A 19,647-nucleotide genomic window follows, 5' to 3' on the forward strand; every position below is an offset into this window, starting at 1 on the left:
ATAGCTACTATATTATTATTATTATTAAAAAAAAAAAAGTCACTAACTTTTGAATAGAATATATATATTGTGAAAAAGAGCCACTATCAGCTATCCGTTCTTATTTCATATTGCAGTGAGAACTACTGCCCTTTTTCCCTATCAATTCCATATTTTCAGTTTGATTTTTTCTCTCTGAGATTCAATTCTAGTACACTTGTTGTAAATCATCATTCTCTCGTCAAATTTCCCAATCAAACATTTGTACTCAAAACTTTCAAATTTAGTGCCCTCAACTCATCCGTGAACCTCCACTCAAATTGCAAGCTTTCATTTATCTCTTATCATTTCTGTTAATTTCGTCACATCTTTGATCTTTCTTACTTTTTGCCCTTCTTTTTTCATCTTCTCAATCTTCAGTCAACAGACCATATCAATGGTTATCTTGACCGATGAAGGAGCCTCTTCTTCTTCTTCTACCCACCTATGGGACTATGATGTCTTCTTGAGTTTTCGAGGTGAAGATATTCGTAATAATTTTACAAGCCATTTATATAATGCTTTGTGTGACAAGGGTATTAACACTTTCATGGATGATCGTCTTCGGAAGGGAGAAGAAATTTCAAGGGAACTTGTTAAAGCCATTGAATCGTCAAAGATTTTGATTGTTATATTCTCTAAAAATTTTGCATCTTCTACTTGGTGCTTAAATGAACTCGTCAAGATTTTTGAGTGTAGAAGTAATGGCCAATTGGTTTATCCAATTTTTTACAAGGTGTGCCCATCAGAAATACGTAAACAAGATGGAGAGTTTGGAATTGCATTAGCTGAACATGAAAAAAAATTCAAAGATGACATAGAAAAGGTTCAAAGGTGGAGGACAACTTTAACTGAAGCAGCTAATTTGTCCGGATTTCCTTACAATGATACGTAAGTATTTAATTAATGACTATTTTGGTGTGCTTTTATTAATTACAAACTCTTAATGTTTTTCTATTTATAAATTATGTCATCATTGCTGACATTAAATATGGGAATGGTGGTGGAGCAAGAGGGTAGGGACGATAAAGGTTAAAGGGCAGGCTTTTATTTTTTATTATATATATATATATATATAAATTATTTTATTTTTAAAACTGGGTTGATGCTAAGGATCTTAGTCAATAAATTATCACAAGACACAATACTATTAGATGAAAAGACCACTAAGTTTCAAGAGGGTTGAATAATTTCTTTATATTCTAAATACTAATGTAGCTAAGCTATAAAGGTTTTTTTTTTTTTGATTTGGAAGCTATAAAGGTTAATAGTAGAATTAGGATAATTTTAACTTGTATAATGTTCTCAATTATGAAATCTCTGTGTTGTTATATTGGTTGTAAGCTTTTAATGATTTTGTTATGACTGCTAAAGAAAAAAAAAAGAGTACACTTCCTTTCAGCACCAGAAATTGGTCATCACTTTTATGTTAACATCTTTCACGATTTTTCTATGTATCACACTCTTCATCAATATAAAAAGAGTAAACCTTGAGTCAGGCTGGGGGGGGAAAACATTTGTACTCAAAACTTTCAGATTTAGTGCCCTCAACTCATCCGTGAACCTCCACTCAAATTGCAAGCTTTCATTTATCTCTTATCATTCCTGTTAATTTCGTCACATCTTTGATCTTTCTTACTTTTTGCCCTTCTTTTTTCATCTTCTCAATCTTCAGTCAACAGACCATATCAATGGTTATCTTGACCGATGAAGGAGCCTCTTCTTCTTCTTCTACCCACCTATGGGACTATGATGTCTTCTTGAGTTTTCGAGGTAAAGATACTCGTAATAATTTTACGAGCCATTTATATAATGCTTTGTGTGACAAGGGTATTAACACTTTCATGGATGATAGTCTTCAGAAGGGAGAAGAAATTTCAAGGGAACTTGTTAAAGCCATTGAATCGTCAAAGATTTTGATTGTTATATTCTCTAAAAATTTTGCATCTTCTACTTGGTGCTTGAATGAACTTGTCAAGATTTTTGAGTGTAGAAGTAATGACCAATTGGTTTATCCAGTTTTTTACAAGGTGTGCCCATCAGAAATACGTAAACAAGATGGAGAGTTTGGAATTGCATTAGTTGAACATGAAAAAAAATTCAAAGATGACATAGAAAAGGTTCAAAGGTGGAGGACAACTTTAACTGAAGCAGCTAATTTGTCTGGATTTCCTTACAATGATACGTAAGTATTTAATTAATGACTATTTTGGTGTGCTTTTATTAATTACAAACTTTTAATGTTTTTCTATTTATAAATTATGTCATCATTGCTGACATTAAATATGGGAATGGTGGTGGAGCAAGAGGGTAGGGACGATAAAGGTTAAAGGGCAGGCTTTTATTTTTTATTTTATATATATATATATATATAAATTATTTTATTTTTAAAACTGGGTTGATGCCAAGGATCTTAGTCAATAAATTATCACAAGACACAATACTATTAGATGAAAAGACCACTAAGTTTCAAGAGGGTTGAATAATTTCTTTATATTCTAAATACTAAGGTAGTTAAGCTATAAAGGTTTTTTTTTTTTGATTTGGAAGCTATAAAGGTTAATAGTAGAATTAGGATAATTTTAACTTGTATAATGTTCTCAATTATGACATCTCTGTGTTGTTATATTGGTTGTAAGCTTTTAATGATTTTGTTATGACTGCTAAAGAAAAAAAAAAAAAAGAGTACACTTCCTTTCAGCACCAGAAATTGGTCATCACTTTTATGTTAACATCTTTCACGATTTTTCTATGTATCACACTCTTCATCAATATAAAAAGAGTAAACCTTGAGTCAGGCTGTGGCGTAAAACCAGTGTTTTACGCCAGCCAATAAGAATCTGCCACGTCATCAATTGAAATAACTTTTCTCCCTCTTATTCTCTCTCGTCTTTTCCGTTTCACAGGTCTCTCTCTTCTCTCTCTTTTTTTTCTTTCTTTCTCTCTTGTTCTCTTCCTCTCTCCACAACAGCCACCACCTCCATAGCCCGCCACCACCACCTGGAATCCATCACCACCATCAAGAACCACCAAAATCACATATCCATACCCACAAACCCCCCCTAAAAAAAACAAACAAAGCGTAAACCCAAACCCAAATCGGAACCGCTAACTACCCCCACTACCACTGCCGCCGCAACTCACCATCACCATCCATCACCAACGTCAACAACCACCGAAATCACATATCCATACCCATAAACCCAAAACAAAAAAAAAATTTCAAATGAGAAACAAATCTGAATCGGTGAAAAGATTTTAGGCGTTGTGCTTGTTGTGGTGTTGATAATGGAGGGGTTGAAAAGGTTATTGGAGAGGAAATTTGGATATGCATGCAGATCTGATCGAAGAAAAGAATTTGGGGAAAACGAATTTGACGGAGCACCCACCTGTCCTCTGAATCTGAATCCCCAGCAGCAGCCACCTCTCCTCCGGTCATCCAAATTCGATGTAGTGACAAAACGAAACAAATAGAGAGAGCCAGAGAGGGAGCGTTTGAGAGTGGGGGAGATTTTTTTTTTTTTTTTGGAGAATCAGTGAGGGAGATTAAAGTAAGTGTGAGAAATAAAATATTAATATTTCTGTTTGAAACCTATGAACAGTCGGTTTGTATATACACAACCTGATTGTTCATAGAGGGAGAAGGGAAGGGTTGATGGCCTTGAAGCTTTTAATTGGATTTGATTTTAGATGGAGAAGAAAGCTATGGGTGAGAGGGCTGGAGAGAGAGCAAGAGAACAAGTGAGAAAGTAAGAAAAAAGAGAGAGAGAAGAGACAGACATGTGAAACGGAGAAGACAAGAGACAGAGTAAGAGAATTAGCATTGGAAAATGATAACGCTATTCTATTTTACCATTTCAAAACCTCATTTTATCATTATACCATCCAATTTTACAATACCTTCTACATTCCAAAACTCTATTTTTATTAAAATATTATTTTTTAATCTTTCTTTACTATTTCTTTATAACTGTTATTTTTTTTTCAGACTCATTTTCTTGCGCTTTCCAACCGTTTTTTTTTTCCTCTCCTTCTCCCTCAACCTCTAGCAACACACAAGCCATCAACAACCACAGCCACGACTCCTTAACCCATCAACACCTCAACCCATCAACAACCACCGGAGCAAACCCATTAACAACAATCGCCGATTTGAAACCCATTGGAGCAAACCCACCAGCATCAGAGAATTTCTCCACCTTCCCTTAACCTCTACACCGCTCCTCCACTGCCCAGTCACCACCACCGCGCCTCCACCACACCCATCACGCCACCACTGCCCACTGCCCACCAAAATCCCACCGGAACAAAAACCCACATTAAAAAAAAAAAAAAAAAAAAAAAAAAAAAAAAAAAAAACCCCACTCCGTGACCCACGCTGACCAAAACGCAGAACCCAGACCTCGCCGACCAAGCACGACCTAGACCTCACTGACCAAGCACGACACAGCAACCCACCCTCTCCGATTCAAACCTCTGTCAAACCCATCGAAGCCATCTCCAGCAACCCACACCTTCTCTGATTCAAACCTTTGTCAAACCCATCGGAGCCATCTCTAGCACACCCAGCCTGCCGATCCACGCCGATCCAAACCCACCATCAACCGATCCCAACCCACCACCATGCCCAGATCAAACCACGAACCCACCACCACCACGAGCCATCTCCAGCACACCTAACCCACCACCACGCCGATCCAAACCCACCATCTCCGGTGCAAGCCTTGAACAAGAAAGAGAGATGTGAGATGAGAGAAAGAGAGACGGAGAGATGGAGTGGGAGACGGAGAGACAGAGTGGGAGTGAGAGGGAGAGAGGACTGAAGGAGAGATGGAATAAAAAATTACTTATTCGGTTTAGAATTGTGCTACAGTGCAATTCTAAAGGTAGAATTGCATGTAGTAAGAATTGCAAAAAATTTGCAATTCTTACCTTTAGCATTTCCTGATGCAGCAGTTTTTAAGGGTTGAAATGCTAAAAACACCTTAGATATAGCATTAGCATTCTCCAATGCTAATGCTCTAAGAGAGAAAGAGAAAAGCTACTTTAATGGATGATGTAGCAGGCGTAAAATACTGGTTTTACGCCAAAGCCTGACCCAATGTGTACTCTTTTTTTATGTATTAACAATTGAAAATTAAACAGATAAAATAATCAATGATCATATTATACGTATTAAACAAAATTTCTTCCATCAAACTTCTTTTGTTTAAAATTAATTAATCTACCTTATTGCTACATCAGTGAACTTCACGTTGTGGTAGTAACATAGTGCACGAGTAACACACTTAACTCTTCATTGCATATCTTAATAATAGGTGTTAGACAAAATATGTGGTGTAAGGTCTCAGATAAATTAGAAGATTGAATTGTATGATATTAGATTAGATTTATAGTTATTGTACTTAATAATAGGCAATATTTTATAGTCATCCGGTAACTAAATTGAAAAATCAATGGGTTAAAATCCAAAAGTGCATGTATATGGTCTATAATTACTTGATATGTAACTGTTTTATAATTTACTATTGGATGCTAAATAAATATTATGCTCAGAAAATATTTTTCATCCTGTGATTTAATAAGAAATAAAAAATAATAATGAAGCAAATAAACAAATCAATAAGGAGCGTTAACTATTAAGGTCTTTTTGCTTCTCTTCTAAAGGAAAACGTCTTTTGCCTAAAAAGCTATTCAGACATTTTAGCAGTTTGCTTGGAATTAAGGGGTGACAGCCATTAATCAATATAAGCACTAAAAAAGAACCTTTAATGAGCACTAAAAATTCCATCAGTATGACACCCCTCTTCAAATTGCTTTTAGTTCTACCTTTTAACTTTTAAGATGACCTATTATTGCCTTAATGAATACAAAATTTAAAAGGAGTAGACCATTATTTGCAAATTACAATTATGTGTCCATTTTTGGTGAATTGGCTGTGAGTTTTCTGTGCTTTAATACAGTCTATCAGTCTTCCTTTTCTTTTATCATTTCGGTTGCACATTTTCTTTAAATTCGCTTTCATTATGGTTCACTTTCTCTTCCTCAACTAAACTATTGTTAACACTACAAATAAAAAAATAAAAAATAGAACAAAATTGTTGCCCTCAAATCTTCAACCCAGAGATGCCTTCTATACCTCTTCATCTTATCCACCACTAATTATATTGTTTTCATCCCAATTTTCAGTTTTTCACAGCCTTATATCTCTTTTTCTCTCACAAATCGATTATTCATTTAAGCTTTTCAATGTTGTATCTACCCATGGACATTCTAAATACAATCCACCCCATCATCCACAACAAATCATTTTGGTTTGGTACTGATTGTTCTCCACAAAATTACAATCACCATTTTGAGAAGACATGGATTGTGTTTTTCATAGAATTTTGAAGTTAAGTCAGCAATATGATGATCTGATCTTTATTTTCCTTTGATCTTTTTTCTTTTTCTTTTTTTAATTCTTGCATCCAGAATTTGTAAGTTGTTTCAGTTGTTTTCTTTCTCTTATTATCCAATGTATTGACTTGTGTAATTGTTAACTAACTTTTGATTGTTAGAGCTGCTTTATTTGGCCCTCATTGTTGTTGAATCTCTCATTGTTAACTGACTTAAATTTGATTAAAAAAAAGCTTCGGTGATTCTTTTTATTTTGAACAAAATGGTGGATTCATAAATATTTGTAGAGCAAAATTGATATCATAGTAGTCTCAAAATCTTTAGTGTTACAACTTGCAATTTTGTTATTGTTGCATCCCAGTCTCAAAACCCTCCATTAGATTTCTTGCTTCTCTTAGCTTTCTTGGTAAGCTAAGGTGAAATACTTAGCACATATGCTCCTGTAATAGGTATTTGATAGTCACTGATAAAGAACCTATGGTGATATACTTAACATAAGCTCCTAAAATGGGTATTTGGTAGTCACGGATAAAGTAGTGATTTTCGGTACAATTGCTTAAATGTTTGCATATCTAAGTATTTTATGATACTCTTTAGTATTATTGGAGTGTTGTATATCTTTTGTGGACTATCTTCTTAGGAGCTTGAACGAAAAAAAAAAAAAAAAGGAAAACAAATAAACTTATATTGGCTATAAAACCTGCTATTTAAATGTCAAATTGTTATTATAAATATTAGAATTATTTTATTTTCCTTTGGGATGTACAAGACAAATGCAATCCAAGCAGTTATGCATGCAACATTGGAATATATATCCTCTATCTAACTTTTTTTTTTTTTTTTGAGAAATGATATGTCCACAACATTTTTACAATAAATCCTAAGTGACAAGTTGTTATTGGTTGTTATTGTTGGGGTAAAAAAGTAATCTTAGTGTTAGGTTCAAATTTGAACCAATAACAACTAACCACCTATAATTTGTTGTGAAAATGTTGTAAAAATTTTGTGGACATAGCACCTTTTTTTTTTTTTCTTTCTTTTTCATCAATCACAAATGGTCATGTATTCACTTGACTTTCCTTATAAGATAAACAAAGTTAAAAGTGAAAAAAAAAAAAGAAAAAAATCTAATACATGGCAATTCAAACGGACAGAGGATTTGTATTCGTAATATAGAATATAATTTCATATCACATTTGAATGTATAAATTTAAAACTTAAAAGTTTTTCCATGCATCACATTGGTTAATTACCAGTATCATATATAATAGATGGAGAAGTTACAAAAGATGATGTGTCATTGTTTTATGACATTGTCAAAGAGAGACGAGTCACAATTATGTGTATCCACCAATTGTAGGGACCCAAATTTTATATTATATATTATGTACAAATAGATAGATGCCAGAAATAGAATAATTTCAATTCACATGATATTATATATTCAGATAAATTTTCTCTTGAAAATTAAAAATAATTCGAACAACTCTTCTTCTTTCATTAGTTAGAAACTTTTAAATGGTTTTGTGACCACTAAATGTCCAATTTTGAAAGTATACTAAAAAAAAAAAAAATTTATTTACCATATATTCCACTATTAAATTGAAGAAATTAAATAATTTAATGTTAATGTTACAATTTGAAATTAAATAATTTAATGTTAATGTTACAATTCAAGAGTTTCTCCCATTTAATTTTTAGACAATTTTTACAAAATTTCCTAATCTCATTTTGTTCAAGTATTAGAAATGAGTTTCTAGTAAGTGGGTCTCCTCAATCCTCATCATGATAGGGGAGTTTCTATCCAACCATTTGCTAAAAACCTAGATCTAATTTTAAATAGCAATATGTTAATTGCAATGCACAAAACTAGACATATTGAATTTAGTTCATCTTTAGATTTATATTTACAACTAATCCAACCCATTATGTCTTTCTTATGCTCTATGCTTTGCAGCAGCACCGAATTTGAGTTTATCCAAAGAGTTATAAAAGAGATATCAAGAACTATATCAAATCATGAACCATTATTTGTTGCTAAACATCCAGTTGGAATAGATATTCAAGCAAAGGCCATAGAATCGCTTTTAGATATGGAGTCAAATGATGTTTGCATGGTAGGAATTTGTGGTCTTGGGGGAATAGGTAAGACTGCGATCTCGAAAGATGTTTATAATAGAATTGCTCATCATTTTGAAGGAAGCTGTTTTTTAGAAAATGTTAGAGAAAGGTCAAAAATAAATGGTGACATAATCAAACTACAAAAGACACTTCTTTCTAAGATCTTTCGAGATAGAGATTTGAAGGTGCACAATGTATTTGAAGGTATCAATTTGATAAAGAAAAGACTTCGTAGCAAAAAAGTTCTTTTAGTTCTTGATGATGTGGAAGAGTTAAAAGAAATAGAAAATTTGCTTGGAGAATGTGACTGGTTTGCTTCCAGAAGTAGAGTAATTATAACAACAAGAGACAGACATGTACTAACCACTTTGGGAAGAGATCCACGAATATATGAGGTTACAAAATTGAGTCAATGTGAAGCTCTTGAACTTTTCAACCGGCATGCCTTCCAAACAAGTAAATATGGGGAAGATTATTTAGAACTTGCAGAACAGATTACAAGTTATGCCGATGGCCTACCATTAGCTTTACAAATAATTGGTTCTGATTTGTGTGGAAAAAAAATACATGAATGGAAAAGTGCATTAGAAAAGTATAAAAACATTCCGCATAAAAATATTCAAAAAATACTCAAAATAAGTTATGATGGATTGGAAGATTTTGAAAAGGAAATTTTTCTTGATATTGCATGTTTTTTTAAGGGTTACGAAAAGGATGATGTTGCAAATATATTAGATTCTTGCAAGTTATATCCAGACTATGGTATTGGAAAGCTAATTGATAAGTGTCTCATAACCTTGGGATATAATGAGGCTTTGTCAATGCATGACTTGGTACAACAAATGGGTAGAGAAATTGTTCAACAAAAATCAGAAGAGCAACGTAGTAGGATATGGCGTTATGAGGATGCTCATAAATTACTAACTGGAAATATGGTATACATTCTTTGCTTCTCCCTTTTTTCAAAATATTTCTTAATTGGATTTTCGCTTTACAATATTGAACAAAATAGAATTTTCTCAATATATGTTTTGTTTAAAGTTTCAAAATCTTTATACTTTTGTCGAATTCTATTATGAAGTGTGACTAATGTTTTGTCTTAAGCAGGGATCAAATAAAATTCGAGGTATAATGTTGTGCTCACCTAAACCAACAAAGATTGCATTGGAAGCTAATGTTTTCAAGAGAATGAAAAATCTCAAATTCCTTATAGGCAATGTACATATTGGTGAAGCACTTGAATATCTCCCAGATGAGTTAAGGGTTCTTGAATGGCGTGAATTTCCTCTATCCTTATCTTCCAAATGTTGCCTTCCTCGACGACTAGTTGTACTCAAGATGTCCAGGTCTAACATTATATTGGAAAATGTTGTCAAGCAGGTATAAGTATTAGTATTTATAAATTTTAATTTCTTTAAATGTTATTTCTAAAAGCTGTTGAAGATAAATATTGTTTTTATTTTTTCATTTTCTTTTTTTAAATTTTTCATAGGGGTTCCAGTATGAAAATTTGACAATGATTAGTCTAAGATCTTGTGAATTCATTACAAAATTACCTGACCTGTGCTGCCCGAACTTAGAGAAATTGGATCTTGGCGATTGTAAAAATTTAATTGAGGTTCATGAGTCCATTGGATTTCTTGAGAAGCTTAAAGTATGGAATCTCGAGGGCTGTTCACAACTTCAAATACTTCCAAGTATGCTCATGTTGAAATCTCTTAAACATTTTAACCTATGTTTTTGCGGAAGGCTTGAGAAGTTCCCCGATATTCACCCAGAAATGAATTGTCTAAGCACATTGGATAGTATGACATGGTTTGGTGTTAGAATTGAAGTGCCTTCAGCACTGTCGTGGGTACTGGACTTGTAGTTGGCTAACATAACTGGATCTTTGTCAGTGTCCTGGAATTGAAGATGGATTAGATTCTTGGATGCAGCCTGATTACTTCCCAGTATTGATATATTTATGGCTTTCTGAAACTGGTATTGTTACCATCCCAGAAAGTATTAGTAGATTTACTACATTAAAATTTCTTCACATAGGTAATTGAAAAAAGCTTCGGGAAATTCCGAGACTTCCACAATCTATAAGAACCGTGAATGCATCGAATTGCGATCGGCTGGATACACAATCATCAAGCAAATTATTGAATCAGGTATCTCTCTCTTTCTCTTTCTCTCTGAAGGTTAAGTTATAAAGAAACAATTTATGTTAAACTTCAATTTCTTGCAGTTTCGAGAAATTCTAGCGATTCTACCAAATACAGTCGCTGAAGTTGCAACAGAGTGTTGGAAATTCAAATGGCCTAGGTGTAATCTTACACTACCAGTAACTGAGATTCCAAAGTGGTTGAAAATCAACCACCATCAAAGTGTTGGAAATTCCGTATCATTCTTGGTCGGTCCCAAACTTTCAAATTTGGTTGTTTGTATTGCTTTTCCATCAAAGGATGTGCCCAACTATCTCGGCGATAGACGGTGGCGAATGTGGTTTGTTCACATTTCCATTAATGGTAAAACACAGTCGTTGGAAAGTTCGAGAGGTTGGGCGAAGAGTAATTATGACCATCTATGGTTAATGTATTGGAAAGTGAATATATCAAATCCATCTGAAGAGAATCGCATTGAGGTTGAGGTTATAAATGAAAAGGGTATATCAAATATTTCTTTAAATAGGATGAAGATTTATGTAGAATGCATATGTTGTCCTCAGAAACCCAATATATCTCCTGCCTCATCTATGGATCAATGTGCTTTCAACAATGGGGAAGAAGATTCAGGCCATGTTGGAATCCGACGCCGACTGCGAAGAAGAAACCATCGACCAACCCATGCTAGACGTCCCCAAAAACACTACCTTGGATGGCTTCGAGTCCGATACCAACTCTGGAAACAAAGCTCCAAACCCTGGAGACGGATAATTACCAATGGGTTTCATGATGAGGGTTCATCTTCAATCCTCAATACCTTTCTCAATGATGATACCAATGCCAATCTGTATCGTCGAGAAGACAAAAACATGTTGATCCAACTTTGAAGAGAAGGTTTGCCTCTTTCTATTTCTCTAAATTTAAAGGCTTATTCATGGGATTGCTGCTCAAGTATATATTGTGTTTCAAGTAAATACAAGAAGCATTTAATTTCTTTAGTTCTTTTTCATTTATAATAATATTTGTCTTTTTGTTCATCATATTTGTCTGCTTGTAAGATTTTCTAAACTTCAATTTTACCAAATAACGAGCATGCTTGCTGATTCTTTGAAATTAAAATTCAAGTCAAGCACACAAATGTTCGATGAAATGCTTCTTCAGGATATTGAACCTGCTTGCTTAGCTGACCTATGCTACTCATCGAACCAATTGTTAAGGTTTTGTTTTTAATTTATACAAAAATATTTCTATTTGATTACATATTTACTTATGCTTTTCCCCTGGGTTTTTAAATTTTAAAATTGTTAATTGTCATAGATACTTCTTTGCTTTTATTGATTTGCTGAATAATATTACTTAAATTGTTCATAAATTTATTGAAAGATAAATGACATTGGACAAGGATGCATTGAGCTGGTTAACAGGAGAAATGTATAAAATTTGCAATAAGCTATGGCCCCAGAAGCCTTTTCTTCTGCAGAACCTGCCTTGAGAGCAGGGCTCACTTCATATTATTCATATTTGATTGGTTGAGGTTGAGGAGTTATTTAAGCACATGTTTTTATTTGCTTGTTTCTTTCTTTGTTAATTAGGAATATTTGAATTAATGATGATGTCAATGCCACAACTTTGTCAGTGTTGAGATAATAACTGTACCTACTGATAAAACATCTTTATCCCTTAAGTTTTTGTGCTTAAAAGTGAGTCTCTAAAGCTTTAAATTAAATTCTCAAAGTAGTTTCGAGTCATACTGTTGCCATTGGAAAACAAGAGAATCAGTAACTGATCGATTCAAAACCTTATTTTCTGATCAATTTGTTTTGGACTTGAATTTTTGAAGTTCACAAAGCAATTTCATTCGAATTTTTGAAGCAAACAGGTTCTAAACTCTCTCTCTATCTTAGCTTGTAATCTCATTTTCTCATCTATATTATGTGATTGTTAGAGCTTGGTGCTGTTGATTTTTTTTTTTCAATTTTAGAATCTCTATATTTGGCTGAGAATCTAAAAGCACTTGGAGGATTTTGAATTCTGTGGTTTTTATTTGAATTTTTGCTTGAATAGAGTATTGAATTTGAAATGCTATGCCAAAATTGGATGTGAGAAGAATAGGTTGGTGAAAATTAGGGCTTACATGTTATCTATTCTATGAGCAATCCATGGAATTGTAAACCTGCGGTAATTTGATTTTTGTTGAGAATCCCATGTCCTTGGCTAAATCTTATTGGTGTAGAATTTATTGTTTATAGTATATGTTTAATGGGTGATATGTGATCAAGTTAAGAAATCTAGTTGTGACATCCAAAATTTCAGCCCTTAGGCTGTAAAATGCTTCTAAATTTACATCAGTCAAGTGCCAAACCACAGAGTGGTATTACAGGGTTGAAACTTAATGCTGATCTTGGAAGGTTTGTAAGAGATAAGAATCCAAATAATTATATATATCCTTCCAATATTTTCTTTTTCATTTGGCTTAGTGTCTACCTGTCGTTTTATGAATTACAGCTTTTGTCATGATTATGGTTCTTTGAATTCTGTTGAAATTCAGTAGTGAAGAATTGAAGATGTCCACCCAGTTTCTTTGTACAAGATTGTCTCATGTCAATCTCAACAAACCTGAATGCCATATAGTCATGGTCCTGCCTTTTTTCATTCCTGCTCGTGTGCATGTGATGGACATCTACCTAGTTTAAGGGAACTTGTCAATGTTATGTTAGAAGGACTATAAAACTTTTTCAGTACTTTGGGCCACCTGCAAGCATGCACTTGCCACTAGTTTAGGAGGTGAAAAGGTCAAGTGGGCTGGGGTGTGGTTGGGGAAGGTTGAGGTTTGAATCTTGCTTTGCAACAAAAAAACAAGTATAACTAGTATGTGGCTCTTTAATCTTTTAAATTACCAATACTTTGAATGGTTCAATTATTATTGTTTAACAACTGAGAACCAGATCAAGTTTATAGTTCTTTTTACCTTTGTCTTGTGTGTTGGTTATTTTATGAATTTTTTGAGCTATATATCTATGTTTTGTGAGTTCTTGCAGAAAATCCAAAGTAAATTTAGAAACAAATACTCTTTGCTAATAACATAACAAAAAGGCATCTTTTGTTTTGCACATAATTTCTTGTTGAAAAGTGACTAATATAACAATTGTGGTTAAGGAGAAGTGGCCTATATATAATGGCCTTCAAATGACCGAGTGAGCTCAGTTCATGATCATTATATTTATATTCTTGAGGGTAGTAAATCTGCTTTAGTTAATTCTCAAGGAAAAGATTTGTTGATTAAATACTTTCTTGCTGATGGGGCCTTTGTGTCTTGATTTTTGTTAGTTAAGGCATTAACTGTTGATGGTGGAATGGAACATCCTGATTGTTGTTGCATGTTTGAGTTACCTAATTAGTTCTTCGTTGGGTTGGGACTTGGGACTGAGATTTTCTATGCTTTTTAAAGCTTAATTAAAGAGAGATTGTGTTTCAGCCAAATTCATTGGATAAAATTAAATAGTGTATCTACCTTCTTACTGACTATCCCAACCATTTTGCATAATTTGATGGAATTTGTAGGGAGCTACAGTGACGTTGACAGAATTGGGAAAATATACTTAAGCTTTCTCTGCTTCAGGACTTGACTAAGGTATTTTCATGCTTCCATGTTTGAAATTTTTATGAATTTTATCTACAATAAACTGGACATGGTGCTTTAACCAGGCTTCCAAGATAGTTTTTCTGCTGATCTTTTGACTTTCGTGCACCATAGGTGAAACCAAGTGACCCTGATGTTTTCCATTTGCTTGGAGAAGTCAAATACAAATTCAAAGGTATGTGATTTACAGGTTGTCAGTTGTATGCATCTATGAGGATTATTCTTAAATCAAAATTGGTCAGGATGCCTATATAAAATTTGATGTCCATCCCAGCATCTTGTTTGATTATTTGAAGGATGTCGTTCTTTTATCAAAATATACTTTGATAGATTAGTCTCTTTGTGACAAATTTATGTTTACTTATTTAGTATCTTGCTCTTATTTGATGTATTTGTTCTTAGGGGTGTAGGTTATGAAATAATTGCATGGTGGATTTGCATGGGATAATATTTATTTTTAAAATGTCTTGTTGAGTTGTTTGTTAAGGTCCTAATCTATATAAGGTTTCTGAGTGTCTGATTCGAGATAGCCAAGTCTCCAATAGAAGAAGAATTTAAGAGGTTGAGAAGAGAAACCAGAAGAAGATGGAAAAGAACTAACTTCAGTCTTATTGCTTGCCAATCTTTCATACATGTACCATTCCTATATATCCCTCTGATGCAGCTCACAAGTTGGTTCTAACTAATGAACTGCCTTAACAGTATATTTACAATTAACATGTGCCTCGTACAATAGCTCAAAATCTCTTATTCACTATCTATCATTGTTTTACTCCTGGTTAAGCCAATTTGGAAAGCAGTGCTAAGCTAAATAATGTGGCAATCCTGACCTTGTCCATGTTTTCCCTCGTCCTCCTTAAAGCATTACTATCTTTCCTTCAAAAAATTCGTCTTCTTCTCTTGTTTTATCTTAACTTTTGCAATTATATTAAATAATTTATATATGTACTCTTCTCTTTCAATCTGTGCAACTTTCAATTGCTTCAATCAAAAACCAAAAGTATCGGTTCCACCAATACAATCTTCCCCTACTGCTTATTACAGTATTACTAACTAGTATCATATTGATGTTTTCAAGGAGAAAAATGATGGAGAAAGAGATAAAAAGGTAAGCACTAATTTAATAAAGGTGGCAAGGAAAAGTCCTAGGAAAGGCCATGATGCAAATGAACTAGCTACTGCAGTTTTAATTAATATTCAATTAATCAGATAGAATTCTTGTAGTCCCACCAGCATTGTGTTAAAACCATATACATGTATGCATAATTTAAATACACATATATGCAGTAGGCCCATAGCACTACTCTTTGGAGAATTAGACAATATCATTGAGCTATTGTGATTACAAACTCACCATTAGACAATAACACAAAGCCTACTAAAATTGGATGTAGAAAAAAATTGGTGTCATTTTCATAAGAAGAACTCTATTATCTATCATGATGGATTAGTGTGGTTGACACAAGTTGTTTATATTGCAGGGCTGTCATGCTTCATTCTTGTTAGATAGCTGTGGAAGCATATTCAATGAGAAGAGGTCAAATCCTAACCAGAATTCAAAACGACTAAATTAGTCTTAGTCAATACTCAATTCTGAACAAATTTTCAATGTGATATGATGTAATTGGTTATAGGTTTGATGATTATTTTTTTTTGGATTCTGTTTATCCAGCTAGCATAGGAATTCTACCTATGGCTAGAAGTGTTAGAAACAATGGAGCTATTGCAAGAGAACAATTGGCTAGAAGTGCTTGAAAGAATGGAGCAATTGCAAGAGAAGAGTCTACTGGAAGTTCTAGAAAGAATGGAGCAATTACAAGAGAAGAATCAGATGGAAGTGCTAGAAACAATAGAGCTATTGAAAGGGAAGAGTTAAGCTAGAAGTGCTAAAAATTATGGAGCTATTCCAAGAGAAGAGTCGGTTCGAACTGCTAGAAATTATGGAGTAATTACAAGAGAAGAGTCTGGAACAAGTGAAAGTGGTGGCTAATGAGTTGGTAACTAAAAAAATACATTTCTTAATTAAAATTCTTAGTTTCTTTTCAATCAATATAATTTCCATTCTAATATTTGCAGCCATTTATAGTTGACATGTGTCTATCAATTTGTTTTTTTGGCTACACAGGAAATAAAAAAGGGCAATGGGCTACACGGAATCTAAATGTAGCAAAACTTTTTACAAAGGAAAGGTTCCCAATCATATGGAAAAAGAGAAGACTAGTAGGGAAATACTCTACAGTATTCAAATCGGAGTGTACTGCCCTTGTTAGGCGGATTAGTATGGTACCCTTACAAGTCAAAGATTGGAGAGAGGTGCCTCATCAAAACAAAAGAAAGCTATTTGATTATATATTGGTGCGTTATATAAAAGTACTTTGAAATAAAAGTTTACTTTATAATGAACAAATTTAATCATTATTAGTTTAAATGCTTTGTACATCCTAGTATTATTTTAAAACGCTCAATGAATTCCCATAGGAGGGGTTGATTCCTAGCCACTAGTTGAATCAATATGGCTGGTTCAGGTGTTTTCATGTTGAGATAGGGTGCTTAAGGCTACCTAATACAGATGCATTTGTGGCTGCTTTAAAAGCAAAGCAAAAGTACACACCAAGAATTAGCATTTGATTGTGCAAGAGAAGTTGTAAGCATCACATGCTTTATAATTTTGATTACAATTTATTGCATTTGAATGGCTCTTAACTTTTTCGTAATTCTTGTTTAGATGGTGATAATTGTAATTGATCCTCATAAATGACCGATTTTGTCATCATCATTTAGATGATCTTTCTAGCTTGTCTTTCAAATACTATATGGGCTATTTATCTTCTCTTGATCCTTTGCACATTTATTTTTTTAAAAGGAATATTATGGATCAACTATTTATTAATGGGACCATGATGGGTTTTCCTTATTTAATGGCATGACATCTATGTGAGTGTTGGATTTTAATGTTTCAGGTATCAAGGAAAAAAAATGAAAGTAAAGAATCTGATTTTAGCAATTCAAACAAGTTTCTTAGCTGATTTATACCTAGATGGTGGTGTGGATCTTTCAATTTCATCCAATTCTAAGTTCTAACACAAAAACCCATTTAAGATTTCTTGACTTGGTGAGGATTATAACGTACTTGATTTTGGTATATCATATTTTTAAATTTTCTTTCTTAAGTTTTTGAACTTTTCCCTCCCATTTGTGTGAAATGAAGTAAGAGAAAGGCTCTTTGCTCAAAGTGAGAGAAAATTTTATGAGATATTACCAAATTATACAAAAATTGCATTGTTTATTCTTATATTTCAAGAATAAAGTAGATAACATCTTTATTCCATTATATATTGTCCTTTAAAATTGTTATTGTTGATGACTGACATGAATGTATATTCTTATGTTTATTATTGATGGATAAACATACCAGATAGAAGAGAAAGAGTGATAGAACTAGTCACAAGGGGTCCTTTACCATTTTATACTACCATTCAAAGGAAAAATTTTATTCCCATGGTCAAATATAACTAACCCTGATATAGATTTCCTTGCCTTTCTTCCATGTAGAATTTTAATTTCTATACATAACCAAAGTTAAAGGAATCTTGATGTTCAATGTTTAGTGCCAATACGTTGCTGGCCGATTGGTATTCTGTATCATACATGTTCCCCTACAAGAGAGGCTAAATGGGATTGAGCAATACTGCTCTTTCTCCACATAGCTTAGCAGCACCTTGTGGTAGAGGGTGGAAAAGTTGAAACGGCAGCTACTTGTGGGATGGTGGCTGGGTATGATGTTTTTAGCGTAGGGGTAGAGATGCTGATTGATGTAGGCATAAAAGCATGGGTATGATGTAGAGTGGTAAAATTTTATTCATGATTTTTTACATCCCCTAATGCTTGTAGAATGGGTATCAAATACTGGAGAAGAAGAAGTTTGATTTTGAATACTGTTATGTGCAGATTAGTTTGGGGTTCTGAAATTTTCCATCTTTATTGCAGAGAAAGCGAACATTCATGGAGATCTAATAAGCTCAGAAGAAGATATTGGGCACTCCATCAAACTGTAAGACAAGAGTCAAGACCTGTGTGGTTGCTAGAGGGAGGTCCAAGAACTATTATTTTTTATAAAGTCAAGACCTGTGAGGTTCTTAATTCTTAGTGATATTCTTTGTTTTGGAAGTCATAAGTTTGCCGCAATTTGCTTGGATTCTTGTAACAATGAGATGGCTATTTGTTGTGTTCCTTTCTAATCAAGGCACAAAAAGTTTGGTTGATCTGTGCTTTTAAATCAAACAGGTCTATGCTAGTGCTTGCCACCTTCTATTTAGTCATGTTTTGTAAGGTCTTTTTAAATAATCTTTCATAAATTGGAAGGTCTTCTTTTTTCTATTTTTTTTAAAGGGCCTCATATAAAGTTGCAATGAGTACAGTTAAACAACTTTGTAAACAATGAGATGCACCTATGTCTTGGAGTGGTTTTCACTTGTTATTGTGTAATCACTGTGTGAAAAGGATCCCTGGGGCCAGATATTTGTTATTTGGTGGACTGGGCTTGGTTCACCGCAACTAAATGTGACTGATTACAAACCAAGTTGTGCGCAAGTCACATAAGGCTCCTCAAGACAAAAAAAAATGCGATTCCTTATAAGCAATAAAATACCATCATAAGCGTTCTAGTCTTGTAAAATGACCATTTACTCTCACGAAATAAGTAAAATAAGTGTTCATAATATTCACAATGAAAAGTAGATTGAAATAGAGTATTTAAGGCTTATCTTTTATTGTATAAACATTTAAAAGAGTTCCTTCACTTAGGATCCCGAGCGTACTGTCGTGGGATCTCGGGGCATACTAGGCATGTAAGAACCTAGAATGCGGGTTCTCTGAACTATATGATCTTTCTCTATGTTTATTATGCAATAGAGTTTTGTCATTTCCCTTTACCTCTATAGCTGCTACATAAAACACACTATACAATACACATATCTTCAAATAATTGTTAGTTTCTTAGATTAGGATATACATTTTAATACATATACATATATGTAAATGAATTTCATGAGAATGATTCACCCACGAGGATCTTGGCCTCAATTCTCCCAGACTTAGTGCTTTTGCATAAGACTTGTGGGATTTGGAACTCAAGTCCAAGTGGCTTTGCTTGGGCATGACCTTCCAAGATAGTTAGGTTATAAGGATTTTTGTGGGAGAGAGTGATATCTGATGTGTGCATGTTTTGACATATGTTTTTTTAGAGGCTAAGTGTGTCCAAGGCCCAAGTTGAAGTGAGGACCCCGATAAAAAAGACTCAGCTTTTGGCTGAGTAAAAGG

At 33.6% G+C, this 19,647-nt stretch overlaps 1 protein-coding gene and 1 long non-coding RNA gene across 8 annotated transcripts in view; both read left to right on the forward strand.

Annotated features, from left to right (window-relative positions):
* The window catches only part of LOC136065024 (uncharacterized), a 100,426-nt gene that overhangs the window by 34,018 nt on the left and 46,761 nt on the right, over positions 1-19,647 (forward strand). The gene's annotated exons all lie outside the window — the stretch shown is intronic.
* LOC112040781 (TMV resistance protein N) lies at positions 1,536-18,709 on the forward strand. 6 transcript variants are annotated; one of them, XM_065767637.1, is made up of 13 exons: positions 1,536-2,203; positions 8,375-9,473; positions 9,646-9,918; positions 10,031-10,694; positions 10,772-11,582; positions 11,814-11,905; positions 12,072-14,319; positions 14,443-14,503; positions 15,810-15,865; positions 16,001-16,325; positions 16,454-16,683; positions 17,289-17,440; positions 18,316-18,709. In XM_065767637.1, the coding sequence occupies exons 1-4, from the start codon at positions 1,710-1,712 to the stop codon at positions 10,406-10,408; spliced, it is 2,244 nt and encodes a 747-aa protein (XP_065623709.1). In that variant the 5' UTR covers positions 1,536-1,709; the 3' UTR covers positions 10,409-10,694; positions 10,772-11,582; positions 11,814-11,905; positions 12,072-14,319; positions 14,443-14,503; positions 15,810-15,865; positions 16,001-16,325; positions 16,454-16,683; positions 17,289-17,440; positions 18,316-18,709. The 6 variants fall into 6 exon arrangements, 5 of the variants coding, with proteins under 5 accessions (XP_065623709.1, XP_065623711.1, XP_065623707.1 ...); XM_065767639.1 differs by lacking the exon at positions 17,289-17,440 and having other exon boundaries at positions 18,277-18,709; XM_065767635.1 differs by lacking the exon at positions 17,289-17,440.

Source organism: Quercus suber, unplaced genomic scaffold (assembly GCF_002906115.3).
Source record: "Quercus suber isolate HL8 unplaced genomic scaffold, Cork oak 2.0 scaffold_832, whole genome shotgun sequence".
Classification (NCBI taxonomy): Eukaryota; Viridiplantae; Streptophyta; class Magnoliopsida; order Fagales; family Fagaceae; genus Quercus; species Quercus suber.

What these genes read in the sequence shown, in the direction of transcription:
- LOC112040781 (XM_065767637.1), top strand. Translation starts at nt 1,710, where the DNA reads ATGGTTATCTTGACCGATGAAGGAGCCTCTTCTTCTTCTTCTACCCAC. An exon ending in GGATTTCCTTACAATGATAC is followed by an intron (nt 2,204 to 8,374) that starts GTAAGTATTTAA and finishes TATGCTTTGCAG; the next exon opens with CAGCACCGAATTTGAGTTTA. An exon ending in TGGAAAATGTTGTCAAGCAG is followed by an intron (nt 9,919 to 10,030) that starts GTATAAGTATTA and finishes AATTTTTCATAG; the next exon opens with GGGTTCCAGTATGAAAATTT.